The sequence below is a fragment of the Opisthocomus hoazin genome, chromosome 11, assembly GCF_030867145.1.
Source record: "Opisthocomus hoazin isolate bOpiHoa1 chromosome 11, bOpiHoa1.hap1, whole genome shotgun sequence".
In the NCBI taxonomy this organism is placed as follows: domain Eukaryota; kingdom Metazoa; phylum Chordata; class Aves; order Opisthocomiformes; family Opisthocomidae; genus Opisthocomus; species Opisthocomus hoazin.
The window spans coordinates 24,234,688-24,262,469 of NC_134424.1; the positions used below are offsets into that span (position 1 = coordinate 24,234,688).

Consider the following 27,782-nt stretch of genomic DNA (forward strand, 5'->3'; position numbering starts at 1 on the left):
TTTACATACAACAGATAACCAGCTTCTGTGGAGGACACCAGTAACTCTAAACATTCCTCCTCCCTTGTCTTCTTTCAAATCCGGAGAAGCATGCCTACACAAGACCTTGTATTTTTGTCCTGAAAATTGAAATTTCAAATGCTCTAAATGACTGTGAATCTATTAATGTTACAGTAATGTCTACTACTGTTTTAAATTTTGATTTATGCTGACCTGTATGCCCTGGACAACTCTAAATTTGATTCTTTGCTTCATTTTAATATATGGCTAATTTACCGGTCCTAAAAGCAACTGTATTTTCGCATAAGTGATTTCTTTTTTTCCCCTCCTTGTCTTTCTTTTTCTGTGTTCTTTACAATGGACTTGAGTCATGTTGGACGGAAACTTCTCCATTGTATGTGGTTCCGTGGTTGAAACAATTTTGTGCTTAGTTTCAAGTGGCTGTAATATAAATAGAAGCCACACCACTTTTTTATGTGGGATGATGTATTTTTGTAACTTAAAGCATGATGATATATTTGAAGAACAAATTAGTCATTCTGCCCCAAGAACTAGTCTGTCTGAGGCATGCCACAAAATTGTTTTCAAATTGTTTACCTGGTGTGGAGCCTACTGGGAGAAAAAATAGATTCTTGATTTAGGCTTGGTAATTCCTGTATTACAGTTTGGCTTATTCTGTTGCTTAACGGATCACCACGGAGCTGCGCTGGCACAGAGCAGCAATACAGTCCTTCACAGTTTATGTCAGAACGTATTGTCACCGTTTATTCCTTCAGCATATTGAAAGAACTACGTGAAAGTTGTAGCTGATAATGCTGCTCTTCATCAGAACTGCTGCCTAGCTACCAAGACATAAAAGATGCTATTTAGCATTTATATTGTACTTTTCAGAGAATCACAGAATCGTAGAACGGTTTGGCTTAGAAGACACCCTTTAAAGACCATCTAGTCTGACCCCTCCTGTCATGAGCAGTGACATCTTTCACTGGATCAGGATACTCAAACCCCTGCCCAACCTGACCTTTAACCTTTCCAGTGCTGGGACATCCACAACTTTTCTGGAAAACTTGTTCTAATGTCTTACCACCCTCACCGTAAAGAATTACTTCCTTACATCCAATCTAGGTCTACTCTCTTTTGGTTTAAAAAGACTACTCCTTGTCCTGTCTCTACAGGCCTTGGTAAAAGTCTTTCTCCATCTTTCTTATGAGCCCCTTCTAAGTACCAAAAAGCTGCAATAATGTCTCCCTACAGCCTTCTCTTATCCAGGCTGAACAACGCCAACCCTCTCAGCCTTTCTTGATAGGAGAGACGTTCCAACCCTTTGATCATTCTTGTTGCCCTCTTCTGGGCCTGCTCTAACAGGTCCACATCTTTCTTGTACTGGGGACCCCAGAACTGGATGCAGTACTCCAGGTAAGGTCTCATGAGAGTGGAGTAGAGGGGGACAATCGCCTCTTTTGGCCTCATCGTTCTTCAGATGCAGCCCAAGAATACGGTTGGCTTTCTGGGCTGCGAGCGCACATTGTCTGCTCAGGTCCAGTTTTTCATCCACTAGTATCCCCAGGTCCTCTCTGCAGGGCTGCTCGCAATCGATTCATCCCCCAGTCTGTACCGATACTGGGGGACTGTCACGACCCAAGGGCAGGACCCTGCCACCCAGCTCCCTCTGGACGACATCCCTTCCCTCCAGCGTATATTGACTGCACCACTCAGCCTGGTGGCAAACTCGCTGAGGGTGTACTCGATGCCACCATATGTGTCACTAGTGAAGATACTAAACTGTATTGGTCTCAGTACAGACCCTTGAGGGACATCACTTGCTACTGGTTTCCATTTGAACGCTGAGCTGTTGACCGTAGCTCTGGACGCGGCCATCCTGCCAACTCCTCATCCATCTAACAGTCCACTCGTCAAATCCGAATCTCTCCAATTTAGAGGCAAAACTCACGTTCCTAAACACTTTCGCAAAAATACCACACGTTCAGAAGATATTTAAAGGATCAAGGAAATAAACTTCACATTTGTAAGCGTGGAAATGGAAACACAAAGATGATTTCCAAAGTCTGAAAGGTAGCAAGCCCCACACTTTAACTGTCAGGCTGTGCAAGAAAAAATAAGTGAAATGCATCCATTTGCAACCTTTGACACAAGTTTTCTAGCACACCAAACATATTTCAAGAGTTCACTAGATTTGAAAGGTATTTTCGTGAATTGCAGCACAGAAAAAAAGATTACAACGTAATTCATTTCTCACAAGAACTACCGGAACGATTGTCTCAGTATTCTTTCTGATATCCTCAGGGCAAAGACTGTCTCTGACAGTGCTTCTTATCATTTCCATGATATTTTATACAGATGTAACTGAAAGGAAACAATACAAAGCCCAGTAATTCACTGAATCCACAATTATCAGTTTACTGGTAGAACCACACCAACACTTGCACTACTTGATTATATCTGGTGATATCTCATTTAAATAGGACAAACCTGTAAAACATGTTGATAAGCTATTGAATCCTTGTAGTTCAGGGTATGTCTGCACGGTTTTCCAGCCAAATTCTTTGAGGAAAATTTTGAGCTTAAAATTATAGACTAAGGTGCTCTGTTTTAAAACGAAAAGTTTCCTACCTGAGGCTGCTGAGTGGCAGTGGGTCTCTGAGGAGACGGTATGGGAGTTTTGGACAACATTTGGTTCATTTTGCTTACGACTAGATCAGTTATATGTTGCTTGTCTTCAGTCTGATGCTCACCAATCAGAGGCATTGCACAGTCCATGACCTGGAAAATCAAATCATACATCAGCTATTGATATGGCACCAAAGTAAATGATTCCATGTCTGCGCTGAATGTCAAGTCCTCTGCTTACTTAGTTGTTCTTAAGAAAACTCACATGAGATCTGCAGAAATGCTATATCACCAAAAAAGTGCCCGAGGACAGGATATGGGTCAGCGGAGCAAAAGAACAGCAATTTTAGAATGTCCTCCCTTTCCAGTCTTCAGGCAATACACAGGTTCAGTCTGAGACCTGGGCACCCCCTCTCCGGGGAATACGACTGCTGTGGGAAGCACATAGCAGATAAGGAAAATGAAGTTTCTTAGGCTGTTCGGTGCTCTGCCCAAAATGTGAAGGAACTGGCTACACTTCTGTCTAAGATACATTTCTGAAGATTTTCTCCTGTGCTTTTGTGGCTCACGTCATGGTCATCAGCTAAATTAGAACATGGAAATGCAAACTAAAACTTCAGCTTCCTAGCTATTTGTTGGAATTCTGCTAGGGAAGGCTGGATCTTTATTGATTAATGAAAAATACTAAATAAGATCTTGTTATTATCGATACACTTTCTTGAAAAGTAGTGTGGCTGCAGTGCAGCTAATGCAAAAAAAAAGTAAGAATTTCTGCAAAGAAAGCAGGATATCAGAGAGGCGAATAAAAATGTGCACATTTCCTTTCCAAATGTGGCAGGCTAATAGTGTTCAGCAATTACTTCATTCAGCTATCCAGATGAACAGAACTAATACTGAACTCCGTTCACTGCAGTGTGTTCTAAGCATCTGTTATCTCTACAGAATATTTGTTATTCCTACAGTGCATCTACTTTTGGTGAATCTGTTTGTTTCTGGGGAAATATTATTCACAGTGGCACTGGACATTCTTATTTCAACAATAAAAGGATTTAATTCACTTTTGAGAAACTGCAATCCTTTTTCCATGTGTATCGAGGCTACTTAGAAAAAGGCGAAGGCTGGCCGCCTGCAGCCCTGCGTTCTGGGGCTTCTCACAGGTACAGGGCACCAGCGACCGAGGCCCGCAGTACAAACAGCAGCATTAATAATTATTAAGAGGCTGTGGGCTGTCAGGGATGAAGCAGTTTGACTATATTAGCAGTAATATACTGTACAGATGTTGTTACACCTCACCTAGTTAGATCCTTTGTACAAACTGAGTTGTCCATCTAACTTTCAGTCTGTGAAAAGCTGTCCAGCTGCCAAATCTCACACCGGATTTCTCACCAGAGTAGGCAAATCCTGCCCTAGACACAACAATAAGCTGTGCTGGTAAGAGAGAAGGTGGTGGTGGCTGAAGAAGGAAAGAATCACTGGTAAGGGATCCTCATGGGTCTTGCCAACTCAGAACGATCAGTGATCTTTACAGGGGTGTTCTAGCACTTCCACAAGCGCACCTTCCCATATCGCTTTGGCTTCTGAGGTTCCTTCTCTCTTGCAGGGAAATGGAACAAAACTGAAAGTGTTCAACAGAGTCAAAACAGCGCTGGAGGACTCTTGCTGCCACAGGCAATTGTAAGTGCTAATGGCCAGAGAAACATCTCAGACATCCCTCCCTCCCCCCCAGTCTCCAGCAAAAGGACTAGAAAAGAGAGCTCTGCTATTGGGAGGAAGGTCTATCTTGGCTAGAGAGCTTGATGCCCATCTCTTCAGGTGGGCATTCTGCTGTAGGTTGATGCCTTGAGCTATTCTTGTTAGTTACCCAGCCTGTGCAGCCGATGGGAAGATACCGAAATTTTGTGGCAAGACCTGATTCTGCAAGCATTTACAAGGTGAAAGAATGTTGTTATCTGCAGGGGTGACACAGGGATCAGATCAATGAGCATAAAGCTAGTGCGTCTGCGTTGTATAGATCCCTCCCGAGGTGGAAGGGACAGAGCGGGGACAAAACTCTGCTCAGTCCACCAACTGACACCGGACACTTTATCTCCTTTATAGAGAAAGAGCACAGTTTTATCCTCCTTCCTTTAGATATCCAAGTGCTTCTAGGAATTAGAGAAACAAGTTAGGTATTTCAAGAGACATTTGGATTTAAAAGAACATGCATGTTCATTATAACACTGGAATATAATCTTTCATCTTGCACAGGAACTGGGAATGAGCTGCACTGTAAACAGCGCTACCCAAACCCGAGGATTTTCACAATCTGGTAAGTGCTACAGCAATTCCTACTGAGGCTGACAAAGACTGCTTTGTCCTAATGATGAGATTAGTTTGAAGCCCCAAAGCATTTACATTATTCTTCTGTTTGTTCATTTACAAGAGACACCAGCATTGTGTATTGACAACCAAAATGCTGGCAACACTTGTTCTGGGATTTTCAGATCGAAGATGTCACCTCTAAGATTTCTCACAGCTAAGAGGCTTTAAAATAACCCCAAAGTAACCAGTGAAATAAGAACTGAAGTCCAGAGCAAATGTTTCCTACGAAATTCATTAATGTTTTTCCACTGTTCGGCCACGTTGACAGCATTGCAGAAATGCTTAACAACTACACAGAAAATTTCCATAAAATTTACCAGTTGTTTTAATAAACATATTTTTAAGCAGAAGATAACCAATGTTTTAATTAATTGAGAGAAAAGTATTGAACCAATATGAGCTGACATTTCTGAACGGGTAAAATGTAGTCTTGCTAGTTGTGTGGCTCTTGAAACACAAAATTTTCGTGGGTTTACTTAAGTATCAATTTCTGCCGAGTGACTGGTATTTCTGAAAATCGTTGTAATGCTCAAAGATCCACTGCATTTTATCATGAGCTTTTTCTTGCAAGAGTAATATGCATAATGCCTGGAGGGATGAGGCAACCATATGCGCCAGATACTTTGGCCAGGACTTCAAGGTGTTGATAATGACTGGAAGTTGAATATATTGACAGCGGGGGCTGCCCTGATCCAGATGCAGGACCTTGCCCTTCGCCTTGTTGAACCTCGTGAGGTTCACATGGGTCCACCTCTCCAGCTTGTCCAGGTCCCTCTGGATGGCATCCCGTCCTGCTGCGTCAACTGCACTACTCAGCTTGGTGTCATCTGTGGACTTGCTGGGGGTGCACTCGATCTCGCTGCTTGTGTCATTGACGAAAATGCTAAACAGCACTGGTCCCAGTACGGACCCCTGAGGGACACCACTTGTCACTGGTGTCCATTTGGACATCGAGCCATTGACCACTACCCCCTGGCTGAGCAAAAATACTATCTTGAAGACAATATTTTGAAGCATAGCTGCCCTATTCACATACTGAGGCATATCTGAATGCATGTGACACTAAAAACCATAGCCATTTGCCCTTGACAATCTTTTGTCACTCATGTTGTTAAAACCCCTTCTGTTTCTTGCCCTACCTGAATAGACATTGTTGGCCAAAGGCACGCTGAGCATCACACTGCCCAAATACCGAGTCAGATGCCAAGTCGTGAATGCTGATAAGCTACAATGTGTTCTGGTGCTTTCCTGAAGTACAAAGATAGCAGTCAAAGTGGTAAAAAGAGAAAGGAAGGCATCAGATTATCAAGAAAACTACTGATCCCAAAGTGAAATGTCACTAAATAGTCAGGCGAGTGTAAGGTTCCCAAGGCTTGGAAGCGGTTCTGCCACTGGGCGCTGCTCGGGGAGCTGCTGGGACCAGCGAGGCAGCGTGGGTGGGCTGGAAGGCACGGGGGGCACGAACCCAAGGGGCTCTCACCACTGGCCCTGCTGGGAGGGGAGGGCTGGAGTGTCCCGAGCACGGCTTTCACACCCAGCCTGAACGTGGCTGCTGAGCAGGGGCTTCGCTTCCCTCTCCGTTACTGCTGCTGGGCCTTTCCAGGACAGAAGTTCACTTTACTACGAGAGCACTTCTGCTGCTCCTTGGCAAAGCAGGTAAGAGCAAGGTGAGTACTTCACAGGGTGGGGGGGTTCGTTTTTTTGGGGGGTTTTTTTGGTTTTTTTCCTTTAAGAGAATGCAGTCTATTTTCTTTCCTAGTAAAAAAATTAATGACAGTTATCAGAAATCAGCAGTGCTTTATATAAATGTATCTTAAGAATTAAAAATATTTTGGGTAGCGCTAACAGCTTTTAAAACTTGTGAATGACTAACAGGAATGTCATGCTGGCATTTCCCCCACTTTACAGGACTTGACAAAGTTTAAATATACACAAAGCATCCTGTTTATAAATTGTCTATTCACAGCCTGTGCTAGTTTTAAAATAACATTTAAACACAACCAGTTGTTTTTTTTTTTTCAGTACCTAGTTCAGCTATTTAAAATATTGGAGTTTCCCACTAGGAGGATTTCATAGAAGAAAGACATTTGTAATTTATTAAGTCAAATATGTTACTTTTGCAGATGCCAGTAAAAGCATGGGTCACTAGGAATTACGGTCACCTCCACTCGTATCACTTCTGTCTTTAATTTATAAGCATTTCAGTAGCAAATTCTATGGGATGAATTTCTCTTATCATCCAGAAACCATATTCTGAAATGCACTTAGCACATCTTTATATTAAACTATAAGTGAGTGACCGTACACATCAGCAGCAGTAACGGAAACTACAGCAGCACATTTCAGTCAAGAGGATGCCGCGATCCAACAAACCACCGACCCTTCCGTGAACTGGTCTGTGCCCTTGAGAAGGCAAATACTTCAACTGTGGGCTGCAAGACGGAGACTGGTAAGAAAGAGAAACGCTGCTTAACTCTGATGAATACAAAAGGAAACAGGATGGGATCAATAAAGGAGCAGGGGCAACTGAAAGATATTAGCAATTGCAAAGGGATCATCATGTTTGACAGAGAAACCACCCTGGCTGCCACTGTCCGGACACAGCTCTCCAGCGCACAGTGTGTTTACCACCAAAGAAGAAAGATCTTTCTGAAGACCCAGCCCAAACAGTGCTGGGAAAGACGGAGTTGCGGAGGTTAAAGGCAGGGCAAAGGTACAGAACTCTGTGGACACAGCGCAAGAAAAAGGTGCTCATCAGGATGCTGAAATACAAGCGGAACAGGAAGGAGCAGATGGAGGGCCTGCAAGCCAGAAGCACCCAAGAAGGTCTGACAGAATAATGATCTATGGATTTCATATGGAAAAAGCCCTATGAATTACAGGAGAAGGTACGGTCATTGGTAAGTGCAGAGGGAGAAGGAATTCACTTCATTGCAAATCAGGCTAATGTTGAATGTCCGTGCCTGAGAGTGTGAGGACGGAGAAAAAACGTTTACTTCGGTCTGTGAAAAAGAGAAGCTGGACTGTGTTGTTGCTATGGTATGAATGCGCTGTTCTTCTCCGTTGTTTCTGTGGGACCTGCATGTCTCCAACCGTGGTGAAAATTTTGACTGTAAAGGCAGGGGCTGATACAGATTTTCATTTAAGAGGTCTAAATATGGGGAAAGTAATTGACATTAAGAAAAACTAATAGTCTGAGGAGGCCATTCAAGACTGAATGGGCTGTAAGAAGAGACGGCGTGATTTCTGAGAAGTACGGGAATGACTGGGTATGAAGTAATCACGGGGCTTTCCCCGAGGTCTCTATAGCAGACACAGGAATAATTTGTGATTGGAAATGTAACCACACCTGAGAGGACAGCACAGCAGAAACTCAGTGGGGACTGCTAGGAAATTTTTACAGTCCCTCCTGTCGTGGGTGAGTAACAACATCTGCAGAAAAAGCAAGAACAGCTGGGAAAGTGAATCAAGCGTTCCTAGATGACGGATCCAGTGCCTACAGACAAATTTATATGCTCTTGGTTTGATCTGGAATGAAAACACACCAAGCAAATGCCTTCTGTGTCCAGTCAAAATCACTGAATGAAGCTGAATTTGGATGTTGTAAACTCATGCAAATGTAGTAGATTTTTTTTTAAAAAGTGTTAAAATCTATGGAAAATGCAGCCAATATATCTGAGAAAAATTCAAGCACTTTGAAGAGAATATGTGAAAGAGACTGGTTTAATATATAAAAGTAACAATTAATTTAACATCACAATGAATTTTACTTGTATTCACTCCCCTACTAATAAAGTATGGTTCATTATGAACAAAAGAAAACATTAAGATGGTCACACATAAGAAGCGCTACTGTTGCTAATTTCAAAAGTTACAAGTATTTTGACAATAGATGTAATAAACATAAGCATCATGTGAAAATAATATTAGTGAATAATTATTCTTGGGATGGAAACCAAAAGATTCATGTTATTCATGCAGGTCCATGCTCCATTCAAATAAGAATTAGTGTCCTACTAAAACAAATTCGCCCCCTTCATTAATTATGTCACTTGATACACTTCATTTACTTTTGCAGTCTACAAGAACAGCTGACGTCATTATTTCTGGAATAGTGTCTGGAAAATTTCAGCGGATTAAATCTGTTACTTCCAAAATATAGAAAAAGGTCCAGAAGAGTTCATTGAGTAAACTGAATGTTTTTCTATCACATGAAGCCAACACATGAGGGAATATAAGAACGAATTCAGCACTAATGCATCAGAAACTTGGAAAAATCTTAATTATAAAGGCTCTTTTTTCTAGAATTGCATCTTCTTAGCCATTTCTTATTATGTTATATTAAGACCTATTAGGAATAATTAAGTTATATGAAGTCCTACCAGGAAATGCAGGAATGCTCCTTGTTTTGGAAATACGAACCTTCACAGACAGATGTGGTGTTAACTATAACTTGGCTATATCACCAAAACAGTAGACTCCTAAATGTTCAAAACATTTTATAGTACCAGATCATAAATGATGAGAGACTTCTGACTTTATCAACTATTACAGCTGGATTTAGTTCCCTTACTAACGAGAACAGAGAACATTCTTTAACAGATGGAAAGCCACTAAAGCATGTAAAAAAATCATGGCCATTCTTATTTGCCACTCCTGCACATCTTTACATGCCAAGTCACCCAATCAGAGATAAAGTTATGTTTCTAGGGAGTTCTTAAAAATATGTTTATCATAGGAGACTTGTATCTACAATATCGGCAGACATGGTAAGGAACAAAACGTCTGCCTCTCCTCTTGCTTTTAGGACAGGGTCTGGGTAACTTTGAGGTTAGTCACGCTTTGAGTAGACGTTTGGACTAGGGGACCTCCAAAGGTCCCTGCCAATCTAAATAAGTCTATGATTTGTGATACACCACTGACGAGGACATCACCAAATATTTCTAGAAGAAGATATTGCCACTTCTTTGTCCAGTCTTCTGTGCCGAATTTTGGAACAGTATATGATTAAGACAGAAGAGTAAGTAAGCTCATCTGCTGAGCACTTGGCAGTGCAGTATCGGAGGCTTGTGCTCATTGAACTCGTGCCATGGCCAGCGACGTCGCTCTGTCTGAGTTGTAAACTGAATAGCATAGCTAGCAGTTCCTAGAAACCACAACTTTCAGTGAAACTGCACACAACGACTGCACAAGGGACAGGTTTCTTCCGCCTTTGCTCCCTTCTGATGTATTCCTCCACATCCTTTAGCCACTGTTCTTCAGGACACTGACTATGGGAATACAGGCGTCTGTAAAAGACAGCATACTCGGTGCTGGCACTGTATCACTACACCTTACACCACGGATACGCTCTGGAGTTAGCGGCCAGTTTCCTGGGAGTTCGACAGACCGCAACACCTCCAGAAGCAGCGTCTGTTACATCAGGACTTCAAAAAAGAGATCAAACCCTGTTGTGTAGTTTCGTATATTGGTTTACAGTGGCTGAAAATATTCTTTATGAAATCCAAATGGTTTGCATCTTTCTAGGTTATAAACCTCTTGGAAGCTAATTTTAATATAGATTCGGGTAAAACCAAGCAAGTAGAAACAAGACACCTGCAGCAGCCACCCACCCACGCAATTCTGAGCAAAATTTGGGACACTGCCTGTGAGGCCACTTTAAAGGATTCTCTTACATTTGTTCTCTTTTACTGCATTCATCAGCGTGATATGAGCTTTTCTTCAGTTTCACAGAGGTTCGGTTTTCCAAGAATGAATCACGAAAAGATAATATGCAGTGGAAGCAGACACATGAACAATGCTCAAGTATCTGTTCCTTCCAGTATTAAAACTACAGAAGTATTAATTTAAAAAGTGAAAGTTTAAAAGCCGTTTTTCTATTTGAGAAGTTAAAGTTTAATGGACCTTAATTTCATGTCTTCTTAACAAGAACTGGTGAGCCAGTTAAAAAGCTGTATGTTGCAATGATGTGTTAATAAAATTCTTGTTTCTACAGCTTGTTTCTGGCACGTTGATGCTTGGCAGCTGAGTGTTCCAATCGAGGTGAAAAGAAGACACTATATGAATAGCTAAGATTGTTACACAGAATAATAACTTGGTCTTCCTCCTAATCAACCTGATAACCCTTCCTTTTAGCTAAGTGATTCTTTAATTAGTTCACTGCTCCCTAGGAGGAGTTTGGAGATAGTTCTTTGGAGCACAGAAATAAAAGGCAAGAGGAACAACAGTGCTCTTCCAGAGAAGGTAACTTCTTCCAGGGAACAACTTTTAGAAAAGTATGTTCTTTTAAAAGTCAAAGTCACATCTTACAACCCTCATCTAAGAATCCAGAGAGCTTGTAGCTTCACAGAAAAAAGAGGTTGTACTGTGTTTGAATAACAGTATGACTTCAGTATTTTACCCTTCCTGTCTTCAGAAAAATTGGTCTGGATTTTGTTCCTTGGGATGCAGAAGGTATCTCTCAACTGCATAGCAAGAAGGCACAAACGGACACCCTCCCCATTTTCCTGGGAGCAGCATTTATAGCCATGTGAAAAGATGAATTGTATGCTAAAAATGTATCCTTTTTATTATGTTTGGGTAACAACAGTAGTATCGGCTTCAGCTTGTTCAAATGACTAGAAATCTCTAGGGTGCCTATACAAATACGAAGATACTGACGTACAAACTAGCACCGGGGAACCTACCCAAATCTATAACACGGACCCAAGTCTAGCACCCAAAGCCATAAAACGTGAGAAGCTGTACTTACACTGCAATTGCTTATGCTTTTATTACATTGAGACCTACTTGGCCAAAGGAACATGCACATCCCACAAGGGAGACATCTACAAGAAGTTAATAGTAATAAAGATCTGTAGATTTTTTCGTTTCATAACAAGGCTTATGTATGCAGAAGTGTCTAGAACTATACTTCAGTGTCACTCAACATCCTTAATTTTTTTCCTTTCATTTTAGTTATCATTCCATATTATTCCTGCACAGTCATTACTCTATTTACACAGCAAGCACACTTTTTATAACTTGAATGGCCGTGAGGCTTTGAAATAGGTTATTTAAAAATTCTCATCCTTTTAATCAAACATATACAGAAGAGAAACTATTAGAGAAACTAAAACAGAAAAAAAATATGTTGACCCTTCCTGAAGAAGTGGGGCATGATGACTGGATCTAGCATTAAGAACCAACACATTCTTACCTGCACTGTAAGTGTACCGTACTAGCTCATAGATAAAAAATCACTTTATAGTGGTGTTTTTTAAGAAGTACAGCTAGAACATTAGATTCATGAGACACAATGTTGTACTGATTCTCTAATATCAGCCACTGGTACCATTTGCGGCTCCGTGGTTTTGGCGAACAAAAAAGAGCAGAATGTTAAACCAAGGAATGACAAAAAGACCATCACAAAGCAGCTGAATGGCTACAGCACTAAAATTATTGGTGTAGGATAAAAGAGGAAAGGACAATACAAAATTAATTAACAAACATCCAGAAACAATCATATAAAAAGTCATTTATGTGTTATACTTGCTCACTTTAGTTCAGAAAGGATTTTTGTAGGCAGATGAGTTGCTACATGTAATGTTTAAACACAGTTTTTAAACTATTGTCTTGGGTTGTGCTTGTCCTAAAGTTTTTGTTGAACACCTTTGTCAAAACACGTTCTATGTTCTAAGCACTTATTCGTGTAAAATGCTGCTCTCGCGACCTTATTACAGAAAATTCCTCTGAAGTTACTTTCTGTCTAGAATGCTGAGTGTATGAAGGATACTTTAGTAGAATTCTACCCCAATTCCCATTCTCTCAGAAGCTGGCTGAAATATACGTATGATTTCCTTCTGGTGGTTATACTGGTTGGATGTTCATACTGAAAAATCAGAAGAACACACCTGCATATATTATTTCACACATTAGGAAGTTTGCATGTGTCTTGTCAGATCATTATCCGCAGAATTAGAGTGCAGTAACAAAGAAACATTTAGTTTTGTAGTAGGTGTTGACCTCCTGGAGAAAACGTGAGAGCACAGGTTTTGGTCTGGGTCTGCAATCAGACTGTAAACCCAGTACCTGACTGTCCTGCTCAGCTACTGGTTCTTGATTGCTGCATGTACGTGGTAGCTTTAACAACACATTTATTTTCCCATGCTGAAAGCACATAAAAGAAGAAAATTTTTCCTATATCGGTGCAGACAGTCTTCTGCTCTTCATTGTATCATAGAATTATAGTGCAATAACTGTTAAAATTATAGTGCAATAACTTGATGTAAGCTAGTTTTTTAGTAGCAAATGATCTTCAGTTTTACAGATGTTCTGTTGGATGCGAACATTGCAAACAATTCCACATTTTAATGTCTTACCCAGATTCTAAATATTTTGCTGATGAGCATTACCATCTTCCAAACAATTCGCTGATTTGCAGAACATCAAGAATTATCACGCTTCTACCCACTCTTCCTTCTAATTGCAACATCTATTGCATACACTGCTTAAAATGCTCTGTAAACCCAGTTCCCGATGAATCCTGCAGTTCTCAGAGCTCTGTTTGCTTGAGTATGACTGTATCTGGCACGGAGAATTGGGGCACCTGTTCAGGAGCAGGAAGCGGGGTGCTCTGTGGGTCCGTTCTGTCATTTGCACCGGCTATTGCATTTTCAGAAAACTGCTCCCCCTTCCCCTCCCGCCCAACAGACCTCCAGGCCTGACGCAGGGATTTCTCTGTGCACCTGACTTCAGCGGGACCCGGCCACGCTTGCTGGCTTTGCTCAAGAACTTGAAAAATTGGGCAGTATCAAACATGTGGAAAGTGCACTCGGTCTGACAGGAACCTGCCCACCGAGGGACGCCGCAGAGCGCCAGCTGTTTCAGTGAAGAAGCCACCCTTCACTTCCACTGGAAGCAGAAAGGGTCCAACTACATTCGTACAGAAACAGGAGGATGAAAAGCAAGCAGGGAATAGAAGAGACCGACAGGAGGGACTAAGTAATGGGTTGATGCCAGTCATTTTTCAGACCAGCTTTGGCTACAGTGTGTAAGAAACAACATTGTCTTGTATCTGAAGCCTCTAGTTCTCACCAGAATATACTTGCCTAAATGCAATCCTACTCTAGTTTTGTATCTTTGTGTATGCAATCTTTCAGTTATCAACTACTGTCTTATGAGGTAAGATAACCAAGATCTTCTGTCTAAAAATAATCTATATTTCTTTCTTTTACATTTTAAATTGTGGGCTCAAAATTAATTGGATTAAAGCCAGCCAAATCAGCATGAATTATCTCAAAAGTAATCAATTTAGATAAATGGGGGTGTGTGGAAAATGCTGATACTCATCCTCTGAGACATTGGGGGGCTATGGGAACTGCAGAGTATCCTACAAAGCTTTACATGGCACCTGGGAGGCTGCCAAAGCCCAGCCTCTGGAGAGGAGCGAGCTTGTGAGCAGAAATCAGTACCTCCTCCGTAAGCAGGAATGTCCAAGAGACACCTGTGGCTACAGCAAAACTGTGAAGCAGCACATGTGACAAATCTTATGTTCAGGAATTTCCTCTGTATTGCATCACCAGATGTCAGAGTGGCCTGTTCTCAGAAAGAGGAAAATACTTTTTTTTCACTCTTGAATATCAGCCAGATGCTACTGGGTGAAGCAGTACAGATTTAACAGGAGCTTCAGGGTGCAGCGGAGGGGAAAGACTGCACTATATGAAGGAGCGACACGGAATCACAGAATCCTAGAACGGTTTGGGTTGGAAGGGACCTTATAGACCACCCAGTTCCAGCCCTCCCGCCATGGGCAGGGACCTCTTCCACCAGCCCAGGATGCTCAGAGCCCCGTCCAGCCTGGCCTTGAGCCCTGCCAGGAAAGGGGCAGCCACAGCTTCTCTGGGCAGCCTGGGCCAGGGCCTCACCATCCTCAGAGCGAAGAATTTCTCTCTTCTGTCTAATCTAAACCTACCCTCTGTCAGTTTGAAACCATCACCCCTTGTCCTACCAGAGGAGGTTTAGTATGGAATCCTAAATTTTATGCTACAGTGAGTTTTGGTACAAGAAGACACAGTAGGTTCAGATTTGGCCAAGCAGACGAAGGAACCAGGATTTCTTGACATCTTCCTCAGCATCTCAGGAGGCAGTGATGAATTCTATTTGTTTTGCTGAAGGTTTCATACTGCAAGCGGCTCACTCCTTTGAAGTGCTGTTGAGTGATTTGGGAATTACTAGCAATTGCAATGTGATAAAATTTGTGAAAAGTGAAGAGAAGAAAATACAAAGAGCTGTTTAACACTGTGACAAAATAGAGACTTTTACTTCTACAAAGCTTTTCTGTTGTAAATGGGATATAACTAGAGAGGGTGAATCCGTAATCTCCACCTTACTCTCACGGTTTAGAAAAAATACTCTGACTTTTGCTTTAGCAAATATCAACCTTGTTTGGAGAGGGGAGATGCTGAAGAACCTTGCCTGTATCCTGCACAAAGTTCTAAGAACATGGAAGATGCTGAAGAACTCCTGAATTGTGTGATACGCAAGCGATGATCTCTTCTTTTTATGGCTAGACAAAGTTATATTCACCCATAATAAACCTAAAGGTAAATGAGAAACTTAAAACTTTTCAAAATTATCTACAGCAGAAATTTCTGGGTCATGAGGAATCAGATTTTAAGGGTAACATTTAGGCTAGAGAAGTTGTTTCCACTTCATTCGTAATTTCCCTTTCCACATAAAGGTATAATTTTGTTGGGGTTCCCTTGGGATAGTGCTATCTATAAACCTTCCAGGAAAAACTGGTAAGCCTGCTCAGGAAAGAAATCATCAGGGTTGCGAAAATGTGAGATCCACATTTGGTTTTGTGTGTGCATTTCCTCCAGCACTAGAAGACATGACCATGTCATTGTGTGTGCATTTCCCAGCAAGCGCTGCCACTAACTTTGACCTGTGGTTTTGTATTACGATTTAAACGTTGCTCAAAAATACACAGCCTTTCCTGAAACACAAATAAGCCAATGCCTAACTATGACAAATGTTCTTTACTTGGGTGTTTGCAATATATAACAGCATATATATTGAAAAATGTGGATTGCTTACCTCAAAAATATAATCTTTCCCATCCTTTCCGTGTACAGCTTTAACAGCACAGATGTCCAAACCACCAAATATTTCAGAACAGGTGTCAACCCAAAGCTTGTACCTGTTTCATAAAAATAATTTTTCTCCGTGAGTATCTCATCAGGCTCTTGTTTTTCTATAGGCTTAACCTAAGAATGTAGTTTATGTAACGTTGGCTCTAAATTCAGAATTATCACTGTATTGTCGGTTTTACTGAATTTGTATTTCCCAGAATAGCAGCTTACAGATACCGGCCTGATTACCCTACTTTTTTCAGTAGAATCCAGAAAAGCTGTGGCTCTGTATGCTGACCTAGCATTATGCTGAATCCTCTCCCAGTTTATACTGGTCCAAACACGTGTCTGCTCTAAACCGCGAGTAACCTGAAGACAAGCTATGCTGGAACACACACAGCATTTAGGGGTATCCCATCTGCATTTCCAATGCCCTCACGCTCGTACAGCTTGCTAGTGGTGGCTGTACTTCACGTGAGAACTCCACAGAAGGGGGAATTTATCACCTGAGCAGCTTTTGTGGCTTTGGTGGTGCCAAGGGGTTTTAGAAAGTAGGGAACAGGGCTTCTGTTTTCCTGTGAAATTCAAACAGATTCAAGTGTGACAATCCTCTTGCTTACTATGCTTGGAAGCGTACTTAATTATGGGTGGGTTTTATTCTTCTATCAGGAAAACTCGAATGACAATCTCTGTCTTAAATTACAGACCCAACTGTATTCCAAAGCAGCAAAGATAGCTTTATGTGTACATCACTGCACAAGGCAAAAGGAAAATCAAGACGAACCAACCCCTGAGATGATGCGAGAGGAACAGACAGATGATGTGACACAGAAGTGACGCAGCATGCCCCAAGGACAGCACTCTTCATGCAGGGTTATAGACAGCTACAGTAAACTTCAACAGGAATGTAAAGAATTCTGAGGATTTCTGCATCTCCTAAAAGAGCTAGCGTTTCACACAGTATTGAACATAAGCACTCCTCCATTTCATTTCCAACCTCGTGGTAAGAATTACGGGCTGAGGAACGGACGGTTTACCCCTGCTACGTGCGGTAACGAGATCTGCTTTTCTCGCATGAAGAGCTTCATCCATTCTTTGAGTAGAGAGATGATTTGACCAACACTGGAATGGACTTACTACAAAATGGGTGGGGCGATTCCCATCATCGGGTGCAGAACTGCTGGCGACCTAACAGGGTGCCACAACGCTCTGCAGAGCGCGCTCCGAGGCGCTGTCAGCAGCGTGTGCCTGCTCAATGGCACGGACTCACTCCTGGACACAAAGCGGCACGGAGAACTTCCACTGCCTAACAGCACCGCTGTGCATGGGCATGCCAGGTGATGACAGGAGCTCCAGAGCCTGGACAGCCAGATACGGCCGTTCCACCAACTGAAGGACATGTTTTGCTTAAAGAAAAAAAACACCAGCTTTAAAGCAGCCATCTACCAGAAACTTTTCTCTCTTTCATTGGCTAGCATGTGAGTATTTCCTTTGACAGACCCTCTCCTGCTCCAGCCTTTGAGCCATGATGATAGATTTGCCACATCATAGTATTTTCCATTGCAAAAAAAATTGATGTAATAAACATAGCATTTGACTTCGCTCTAGGATCAAAGGAAACTCTTTGCTGGGCTGAGAGTCTTCTTCCCGTACAAATATCTTCAGTAGTAGCGTCCCTTCCAAGTAAACTTCTCAGGTCACATTCTTTATATTTTCTTGTATTGTGTCTGTTCAAGTGGAAAAGTTTTTCTTTTAAGTTGAATACAAAGAAATTGATACAACTATTTGAAAAAATCCTGGTGGTAATGTTTTAGCAATGAAAATCTTTTTTTTCTCCTGTGAGAAACATGCTTTTTGTCCAAAATGAGACTTTTTTTTGGATGCCTGACAATTTCAACATCTGTAGATGCACTGACTGGCTGGGTGCCTGCATACACTTGCTTACAAATAACCGGGCTTTTTGCTGTAAAATACCGATGTGTATCTTAGGCAGTCATGAGGACAGCAACTCTTATCTTTAACAGTAACGATAGGGACTTTCTATGAAAAAAAAAAAGAAGACATTTTCTTTAAAATACCAAAACATCAATCAGATCTATGAAAGCTTTTTTTGCAGATGATCTTCTGCCAGCAAACACGGAGCTGGAAAAACACAGTCACATTCGGAAAGAGAGGTCTTGGATGGGCCAGCCCGTGGTGTTTGAGACCCCAGGCTTGCGCAGTGGGTTTGACAAAAGGTCATGGTTCTTCTTTTCCCGGAGCCAACACAGTGCGCAGCAGCCGCGGAACTGATGGATAACAAAGGGTTGCTCCTCAGGGGTCCGACATGAAACCTCTGGTGTGCCAGACGAGGGGTGCGCAGTTAGCAGGGGTCTCTCTCTCCTGGTCCTGCCCGGGGAGCAGCGTGTCTCGGAAACCGAGGGGTCGATAAGGACCCGTAACACTGAGACGGGCTTGTTCTCTGCCTCCTCGCTGTCTCTTCCTCCACCATCTTCGTCCTTCTTCTCTGAATTCCTTCACTAAGATTTGTATTCAGCCAACAATGGCAATTCAGGCACTGCTTTCAAAACATTTCTTCCCAATTCATGAGATGTATTATAAACGCAGTGCAGACGCACCAGTCTGCTTTCGCCACGCTGTTAAACTACTGCAACTCTTCAGAAAACCTCAGTTCCCCCTTCTCTTCCCTGCTCTGCTTGGTGCACTGCAGGGTGTAACCAAACAAAAAGCGGGACTATATGAGACATAACCCTTTCTGTTATGAGAAAACATCCATCTCTTCCATGCTTTTCTCTTCAACAGCATAAAAAAAGTTTTGTTTTGTTGGCGAGTGTTTTTTAAATGGGAAAACACCTATCATGCTCAGTTCTCTGACATTCAAAAATGGAAGCAGGAGCAGAGCACACAGCGCATTTACAGTGAGGCAGCCAGGCAGGGCTAGCACTTCATTCTCATTACCCACATGATATTTAGTTTTCCTTACGGCAAAACTGAAGTGCCCTTTTTTCACAGAGGAATAGCTCATGGACTGTAATTACGCATGCTAAAGCACACGCTTTCTTTTCACTCTCAGCGAAGACATAACCTCGCTTTCTAAAGGAAGGTGGGAGGAGAATGAGAAAGAGAAAATAACGTGGCTCCACTCCGTCCCAGCGGGGAGAGCAGTGAGGACACAGTCTAGACAGGGGCTGGACAGCAGGGAGCTGTCATTCCCCTCTTCTTTGTTTTCACCTTGCTCAGGGCAGGCAGCGGTTCAGTTCCCGTGTCTCCCTCTGCTCATGAGAGGAACCAAGTTGTAGGTTCCAGACTTTTAAAAAAAAACCAAACAAAAACACCACCAGAAAAAGACTACTGTTGAACTTCAAAACACCTTTTAAATTACACTTCCATTGTACAGAGTTTTTTCACCTTCCACTGGTAGCAACCTTTGGAGGAGCTGAACAGAAGAAAATTCACAGCCATCAAGAAGTCTCACAGATTGTTTCGCAGGGAACAGAGGTCTGTATGTTGTGGAGGAGCTTGGTGCAAAGGAGCAGAACTGAGAGTAGGGTTCTGTCAACAGAAGACCTTAGCTTCAAAACGGTACCGCGAGGCGAATGCGTTGGACTGGACTGTTAGAAGCACGCAGCATAGGGATGGGAGACGAAAAGAAAAGCACAGCAAACCAAAGCACGGAGCTGGAATGATGACACGAGGGAAATGAGCTTCGTTACATCCCGGCATCGGGGTAAAAAGCCTCACAGTGCAGTCAGGGGGCATTTCAAAAATGAAAAATAAGCAGTTTAGCAGGACTGAAAACAGAATAAAGAAATATGATTTAAACGGGCAAAGTCAAGACTAGATTGCTTGGTTATAACAGATGATGTAGAAGGAGAAAAGTTTAAAGCACTGTGGCACTGGGTAAGACTGTTCGGTAAAAGAGGGCAAACGAACCAGAGGAAATGACTGACAGGTGGAATCTGAAAAATGGAATTTCTGAAGGGAATTCCAATCGCTTTCTAGGTGCAGACAGGGACGGAGGAACCCAAGGGTGCACGTAAGCACCTAAGGATGGTCCTTGGTTTGGGCCATTAACTCTGAGACCAGTCCTATGGAAGTTCTTGGCTCATGTTCTTCCATCGAATTCAAAGGGCTTTTTCCCAATGAATGCGAGATATGTATTTACTGCGAACTGCCTATCAACAATGGGATTTTAAAAAAATTGATTTAAAATAAAATTCCATTATTATTTTTTTCAGTTACCTTTTACATGAGACTCGACTTACTTATCTGACATCGCAATCTGTTCCAACATTGCAGAACCTGTGTTTGTCTTCCAGTTGCCAGATATGGAAGTTCTCCTGAAAGGGGGAAAATATTACAAACACAGCCAGTGGTTTTGCATTTTCACTGTCTCTTAAATTACTCTGATTTTCACATGAATACTATAGCAGTATTTACACCTTTTTCACATCTGGTAGGTTACAGCAGAACATCTAAAACGCGAAGAATTCTAACAGGCATCGCGCTTGCCAGTAACACTCCTTTCACTGCAGGCATGTTATGAAGGATGACAATGCTGTGACATCTGTGTTCCCCATTTATTCATTTATGACCTTTCTTAAAAAGACCTATGATGATTAAATGAAGCTGTTAGCCATAAGCTGTTATCAGTCATAAATGGATGGAATAGCCTGTAAGACATGATTACTGCACATGTCAAGAAACTGAAGCTTCAGCTTCTCGCTTCAAGCCCATACCATTGCAGAGTTAGGTCCCAAGGCTTGAAAATCAAGATATCTCTCTTTTTAACATCTCCAGAGTGATCTCAGGTCTGTTTTATATATGGTTTATCCTCCAGTTTTCACCCTTTGCTAATTTACTAATACAATCTAAACAGTTTTTTAAGGCTTGAGTATACTATATTTTATTTAATCTCTAAGAAAAAAAAAATTCATACAAAGTTTTTTCTCCTCAGGCCTCAGGACCGATACCAGGGCTGAGAAGATTACTGTTTTCTGAAACCTAAATGCTGTGCTGGGAACAGGCTAAGGATACAAATTATGAAGTGTTTCCAGTTAGTAAAATAGTAAGAACACCTGTAATGTACTAAAAGTGTATTAGGCAACAGCTACAGTTGTCTCTCCATTTTTCGATTAACCTAATTACAAGGGTCAGTAGCAACTGTGGGGGAGTGCTGACTTTTCCATGGGAGCCTCATGAAGTCAGCTGAATTTTAGAGCATAAAGTTCTTGTAAGGTGCCATGTTCTTTGTTGACGTGGGAGAAACCAGTGAAAGGGGAAGGTGCATGCTGAGTGCTGTGTGGAAGGTAACTTTGCCTGGTAATCAGGCTATTTTGTCATTTCTGCTTCATTTTTCAATTGGTATTTATTTCTATCTGCGTACTTACAAATTAAAAATTTTAAGTTCGTGACTACTCTACACACAAACTCTGCATCAGAGAGGTAATACTTCTCCCAAATCACAGTTCAACTCTTGTAGACTCCTCCAAGGCATTCATTAGCACGTACTATTTAAGGTGTCTTTTAGGAAGCAAGATGTGACCAACTCAGAAAAAAAAACAAACCCCGTGCTGAAGACTTGTAGCAAGTACTTAGTTCAAGATCCTCAGCTGCACTGAAGTAATCTCAGCACTGCTGAGCAGAGGAGAAATGCTGGTTTGCTTTACGCCCTGCTTCTCGCTCCACAGCATGACCGCTCCCCTGCCGAACCCGACGCAGCCTCACGACTGGGTGCCTGCCCGGCTCCAACACTGCTGCAGGGACCAGGTGAGGACCCAAAGGAACGCTGTGGGCACGGCCCGAACTGGTGCAATCCCAGCAGCTCGTGGGCTGGGGCCGCCGAAGCGAAGTCTGTGGCACAGACGTCGTCCAGAACAACAGGGGTTGCATCAGACCGTGGTTAGGGGATACAAAAGGACCTGACCAGACCATTTGGCACTTTAAACCTCAGATACCTTTCTGTAATTCATATATGATGAAATACATAGGTTTCTCATCCTTCTTCACTTCTGTTCTGATAATCGCTAAGGGTCTTGCACATTGTTCTTTCCTCCTCTTTTACTAAATACTGAGTAATATAGAAAGCAACTCCTAACACTTTTGAGTGCTTTACACTTCGGCTTAATACGTTTCCACTTGATTTGGTCTTTGCAAAGAAGGAAGAACTGTTTGAAAATTGGGTAAAAAGGAATTCTGATTAGTATAAACAATTCATAGTAACTTGAGCTTCCCCTCTTCCAACACCTTTCTGCTTTGTTTAGTACCACTTAAAGCAGGCAGCCCAAACTGTCTGAACAGGGACCTGTCATGAGAAAAACACGTAGAAATGCCCCCCTCCAGTTCTTGTGTAGGCAGCCTGCTTAGTGGTTTAACGCCACAGCACTGTCTCTCTTTGGCCGATGTGCTCTTCTTTTACTGACCTTCCGATCAAAGTACATCAAGTTACGGATTCAGAGTATTGCTCTTGGAGAGGAGATTTAAATGCAGTGCTTTTGCGTTTCTGTTTTTCTTCATGGTGTGTGACCCTTTACACTCTATTTCCTTGAAGTCAGATGAATTCTGTAGCGGTACCCAGCCTAGTTAAGTATGTGTCACAAAGCGTTTTGAGGAGCTGTGGTATTTAGACAGATCCCACTGTTGCTTTTTGGCTATAATCTCTACTGACAGATGATAAGCACCAGTGTTTTGCGAGTCATGGATCCACTTCTACCACAATTTCCCACACAATTACAAAAACTGAAGCTCTTAATAACTCTCTTTAAACTAAATAAAACAAATGTTCAGCTGGTATTTTTTGTGGTGGCTCTCTAAGTACTCTGTTCCTGTGTCACAGAACAAAATGAGAACCAGCTGGAAAACAATATTCCACTGACATAATGCATATATATGCATACGAAGAATTTCTCAGACGTTTAGTAAATCTGCTCCTTTTCATGATGCTTTGCAACAATGTATTTCATTTTTTGTGTGATTTAACTGTATGAGAGAATCTAGAGAAAGAATGATTGCTAGGCTTTTAGCATTTGGATGAACCCATAGTTTCTGAGTAGAAACTTAAAAATAAATAAAAGGTAGGAGGAACAGGCTGTCATTTTAACTTATTTTTGCTGCCCCTTAGGCCAACTGTTTCTTCTGTGAAGTAGAAACATTTATGTTTGAAAATGATAAATTTACCATGGCTGACTCTTCCAAAACTATTCTAGACACTGAACAGCATTTAAATTTCAAGTCAGAGACAAGAAAGTAGGTCTCTCTCCAATGAAATCTATTGGTCCAATTTCTGCCATAGGGAACAAACCCTCAAGTTTGAGGGCCAGTCTTGTTCAACTTCTTCATCAATGACCTGGATGAAGGGACAGAGTGTACCCTCAGCAAGTTTGCTGATGACACCAAACTGGGAGGAGTGGTGGATACACCAGAAGGCTGTGCTGCCATTCAGCGTGACCTGGACAGGTTGGAGAGTTGGGCAGAGAGGAACCTGATGAAGTTCAGCAAGGGCAAGTGCAGGGTCCTGCACCTGGGGCGGAACAACCCCAGGCACCAGTACAGGCTGGGGCTGACCTGCTGGAGAGCAGCTCTGCAGAGAGGGACCTGGGAGTGCTGGGGAATGACAGGCTGACCATGAGCCAGCAGTGTGCCCTGGCTGCCAAGAAGGCCAATGGGATCCTGGGGTGCATCAAGAGGAGTGTGGGCAGCAGGTCGAGGGAGGTTCTCCTCCCCCTCTGCTCTGCCCTGGGGAGGCCCCATCTGCAGTACTGTGTCCAGTTCTGGGCTCCCCACTTCAAGAAAGATGAGGAGCTACTGGAGAGAGTCCAGCGGAGGGCTACGAGGATGATGAGGGGACTGGAGCATCTCCCCTACGAGGAGAGGCTGAGGGAGCTGGGCTTGTTCAGCCTGAAGAAGAGAAGGCTGAGAGGGGACCTTAGAAATGCTTACAAATATCTGCAGGGTGGGTGTCAGGAGGACGGGGCCAGACTCTTTCCAGTGGTGCCCAGTGACAGGACAAGGGGCAACGGGCACAAACTGAAGCAGAGGAAGCTCCAGCTGAACCCAAGGAAGAACTTCTTCCCTCTGAGGGTGACGGAGCCCTGGCCCAGGCTGCCCAGGGAGGCTGTGGAGTCTCCTTCTCTGGAGATATTCCAGCCCCGCCTGGCCGCGGTGCTGTGCAGCCTGCTGTGGGTGACCCTGCTTGGGCAGGGGGTTGGGCTGGGTGACCCACAGAGGTCTCTGCCAACCCCTGCCATGCTGAGATTCTGTGATTCTGTGAAGTTACTAATATTGCATCTGCCTGCTGGCATTCGGCAGTGTGTCATAACCACTCAGAGCTGGGCCTTATTCCTAAGACTCTGCTCCTTGGGAGATGTAAGACAGAGACACGTCTACTCCATTTATTACAAAGAGCAGAGGAGGGGAGAGATGGGCAGCACAACACAAGAAATCTGCCTGTCAAAGCACCAACAAGAGAGAAAAGTACTGTCCCAGCCTTGAAGAGGCAGAAGTAGTTGTACAAAAAGGTCTGAGACAGAGAAAGCAGGCTGACTGGTGGCTGGAAGCAGAGGGAGAACAAGGCTGTTGAATGGCATTCAGTAAAGTAAGAGAGGCAAGCAAGAACCTGGGGCAATAAGAAAGGTTAGGCATCGAGGGGTATGGACGAAGAGACAGAAAGGTAGGAGTTGTCTGGGAAAGCGGTGGGACTGGACCAAGAAACAGTTTGGACAGATAGAAGAGCGGTGACCTTGGGGTGTAGGACTATGGTGCTATTAGAGAAAGCAGGTCGGGTAACTCCATAGACAGGGCTAAAGCCAGAAAAAGTCAACAGTTTGGAACACCAATGTAAGACAAAACAAGCAAAATTGGAATTAACTTTTCTGGAAAAGCCAGGAGCAAAAAGCTGTATCAATCAGGAGCATTTGTTTATGATTCTTCTTGCCTACAGGGAGAGGTGGAGTAGACCCAACACACCTAAAATTTTGTGGGGAATTCGAATCACAGAGTTTCTGTCCTGCATTGGTAAGAACATTGAAAGTCACTGACAAAGGACTCCAGAAACCTCGCAGGCTATTTGACTGTTCTGCCTAGGTCACCGTGTACAACTTAGATTTCCAACACACTGTTTTGCCAAAATTGAGATGGCTCTGGGTTCAAAATAAAGCAGAAGGATTGAGTGCCCACACTGCTGGGTGGATCTGACCTAGGGGAATGGTACTGCCATCCAGTGCTGGGCTGTGCTTTCTTGAGGCCCCTCAGATGTACAGGGAGAGATAGATGGACTAGTGAGTTGCTCTTGAAAGGCCGAATCTTTGTTGTCCTTTCTCCCGTGACCCTTCAAGTCATCTGTCAGGAGCGGCCAGCAGTTACTCCTACAGTTTTGATCTTACGACATTAATGTCTCAGGGGAGATGTCAAGAGTACGTGGTCTTCCAATATCAACCTAAGGAGATCTGTTCTGCCCCCTCCCCTACTTTCCCTTAGAGCTCGTTGGCTGTTTCTAAATTATGTGACACTTGCTGCTAACTCTGTCTTTTATATTATAAGACATTTTATGCATTTTCTTTAACCCAGCTCCAACTTACGCTTCTCTTAGTATTTATGGTTTGCTTGGAGTTCAATTATTTTTACTGATAAGGAACTTGACTGTATCTTAAAAATGTCAACGTACAAGAATTCTCTGATCCCTCCAACGTTACAGGAGTTCCTAGAGAAATACCTTTGCACATGTATGTGGGTGTGCATATGGAAATGCATATGTGTATTTTAATCCGTGTTTTGCTATATTTTTCTGGCCTCAGAATTGTAAGCGTGAGGGAACAAACACATGAGATGATCTAATCTGTCTTAAAAACGTGAATGAAACGAATGTATGTCAGATTACATTGCTTGATAATTCAAATAGAGTAAAAATATGCATACATAGTTACCACAGCTCAACTACTACATGGCAACCTGTTTTGCTGCTCTAGCTTAATGTTGTCTGTGAAACCGAAACACTCTCGTGTAGTCGTGATCTTTAAACAAATACTTGGATTCTAAAATTAGAAGAGATTTTCATCCACGTATGTCAAGGCCATTGCAAGATTAGAATTTTTCTTACGTGTGTTCAAAGGAGAGTACTTTGCACCACTGAAGTGTTACGATTCAAGTTTGTGTGAATGAATGCCAGCTAAATATTCTTAGAGGGAGAAGAAAATTTGACCCTCAGCTGGTGAAAAGATACAAAGAAATCTGATTTAACACAACTTCTAGAAAAATTAATTCCCTTCCAACTGCTCCTGTCTTTAAATGAAAAAATAAACAAAAGTTATCAGGAAATCCACTCTGGCAGGCTCACCTGCTGTCTTGTTCTCACCCTCCCAGCCCGAACCAACTTAAAAAAAAGTCTTGACAAATCTAAAAAGTCTAAAATACTGTCTTTCCAGAGAGTATGACAATGGAGGGATGGAGTCACGACATCAGCTCAGAAATTCATCCAACACTCTTAATCTTGTTGCTGCTCATCAGTTTTGAAATAAAAGGATGAAAGAATATAAGTTTTTGGCTCACATGTATGCTTTGTAGTTACTGCCTATCTTTTGGATCCTGATGTCATATTTGGAGTCTATGAAGGGTTCAGTAGTGGCGTAGGTCTGAGTAAGTGCTACCACGCTGGCTATGTCCTGAAAATCGTAGTGGTTGTCTACCTTGATCTGCAGTCATCATACCACAAGTAAACAGCATAGACAAAACAAAAAAGAGCAGTTAGAACTTGAATGAAGAGTAGCATTCAGTTGCAAATGGCTTTCATGACAAGTATGTTCTTTGACAGCATCAGTTTACAAAAAAAAGTATTGGATACTTTATCTGATTTTTAGATTCTGTAACATTCCTGCATTAAAGTACCTGTTTTTCTAGGCAAAATATTACCTGTTCATCTGTAGAAAGCAATTTCCAGACAGTGGAATTTTATTTTGCCTTTTTTTTTTTTTTTCAAGTGGTGATTCTTAATTTTAGATGTACAGGCTTTAAAATTTTTTCAAGGTGTAACAGTATGCAACACTGATTTATGTAGAATTCTTGTTGATTCTGTATGTTGCTCGTGTAACTGAATGTAGGTGGAGTCCACCATGCGCTATCACCTCATGTGTCTCCTAGGAGGGAAGAGATGCAGGGTCACGGCATCTTGACGAGTGCGCATTCACATGCAGCACAGAGGGTTGGCTCAAGACAGCAGACCCAGATTTTCTCATTTTCCCCACTTCTCTGCAAGGAGTCAGGCTTTCTAGCGCGAGGGTTTCCTAGTTGTGGAACCCTGTGCTAAGACGGTGGATGGTGCTAAACCCATCAACTTTAACATCCTGAAATCAGACGGTGGTGGAAAAGCGGGGCATATTGATTTAGGGGGAGAGGGAGAAGCAGGCTGTAGAGGCCAGATGGAGGACAGAGGCATCAGGTTTGGACAGGGAGGGCACATCTCTGCGGCAGACTTCAAGGAAGCTGACTGAAGTGGGGAGAAAAAGCAACTCGGAAGAGAAATCTTAGTCAGGGCTGGTAGAAAATGGGAGAGGTAAGCTGGAACTGCAACAACACCCTGACCCAAAGTACATTTCAGACAGGTGAGGAAAGGAGGCACGGATTAGTATTTCTCATGTTATCTGATATTAGCAGAGTTTGCAGCTCTTTGCAAGCCCAGCGTCTTGTTTG

The 27,782-nt window shown here is 42.5% G+C and overlaps 1 protein-coding gene across 1 annotated transcript in view; it reads right to left on the bottom strand.

Annotated features, from left to right (window-relative positions):
* The window catches only part of SYN2 (synapsin II), a 206,353-nt gene that overhangs the window by 22,042 nt on the left and 156,529 nt on the right, over positions 1-27,782 (bottom strand). The window contains exons 7-10 of the mRNA XM_075432413.1: positions 26,646-26,788; positions 20,369-20,443; positions 16,069-16,171; positions 2,632-2,781 (exon numbers count right to left, since the gene is read on the bottom strand). Of these exons, the coding sequence (XP_075288528.1) occupies positions 2,632-2,781; positions 16,069-16,171; positions 20,369-20,443; positions 26,646-26,788 (471 nt within the window). The remainder of the gene's footprint in view (positions 1-2,631; positions 2,782-16,068; positions 16,172-20,368; positions 20,444-26,645; positions 26,789-27,782) is intronic.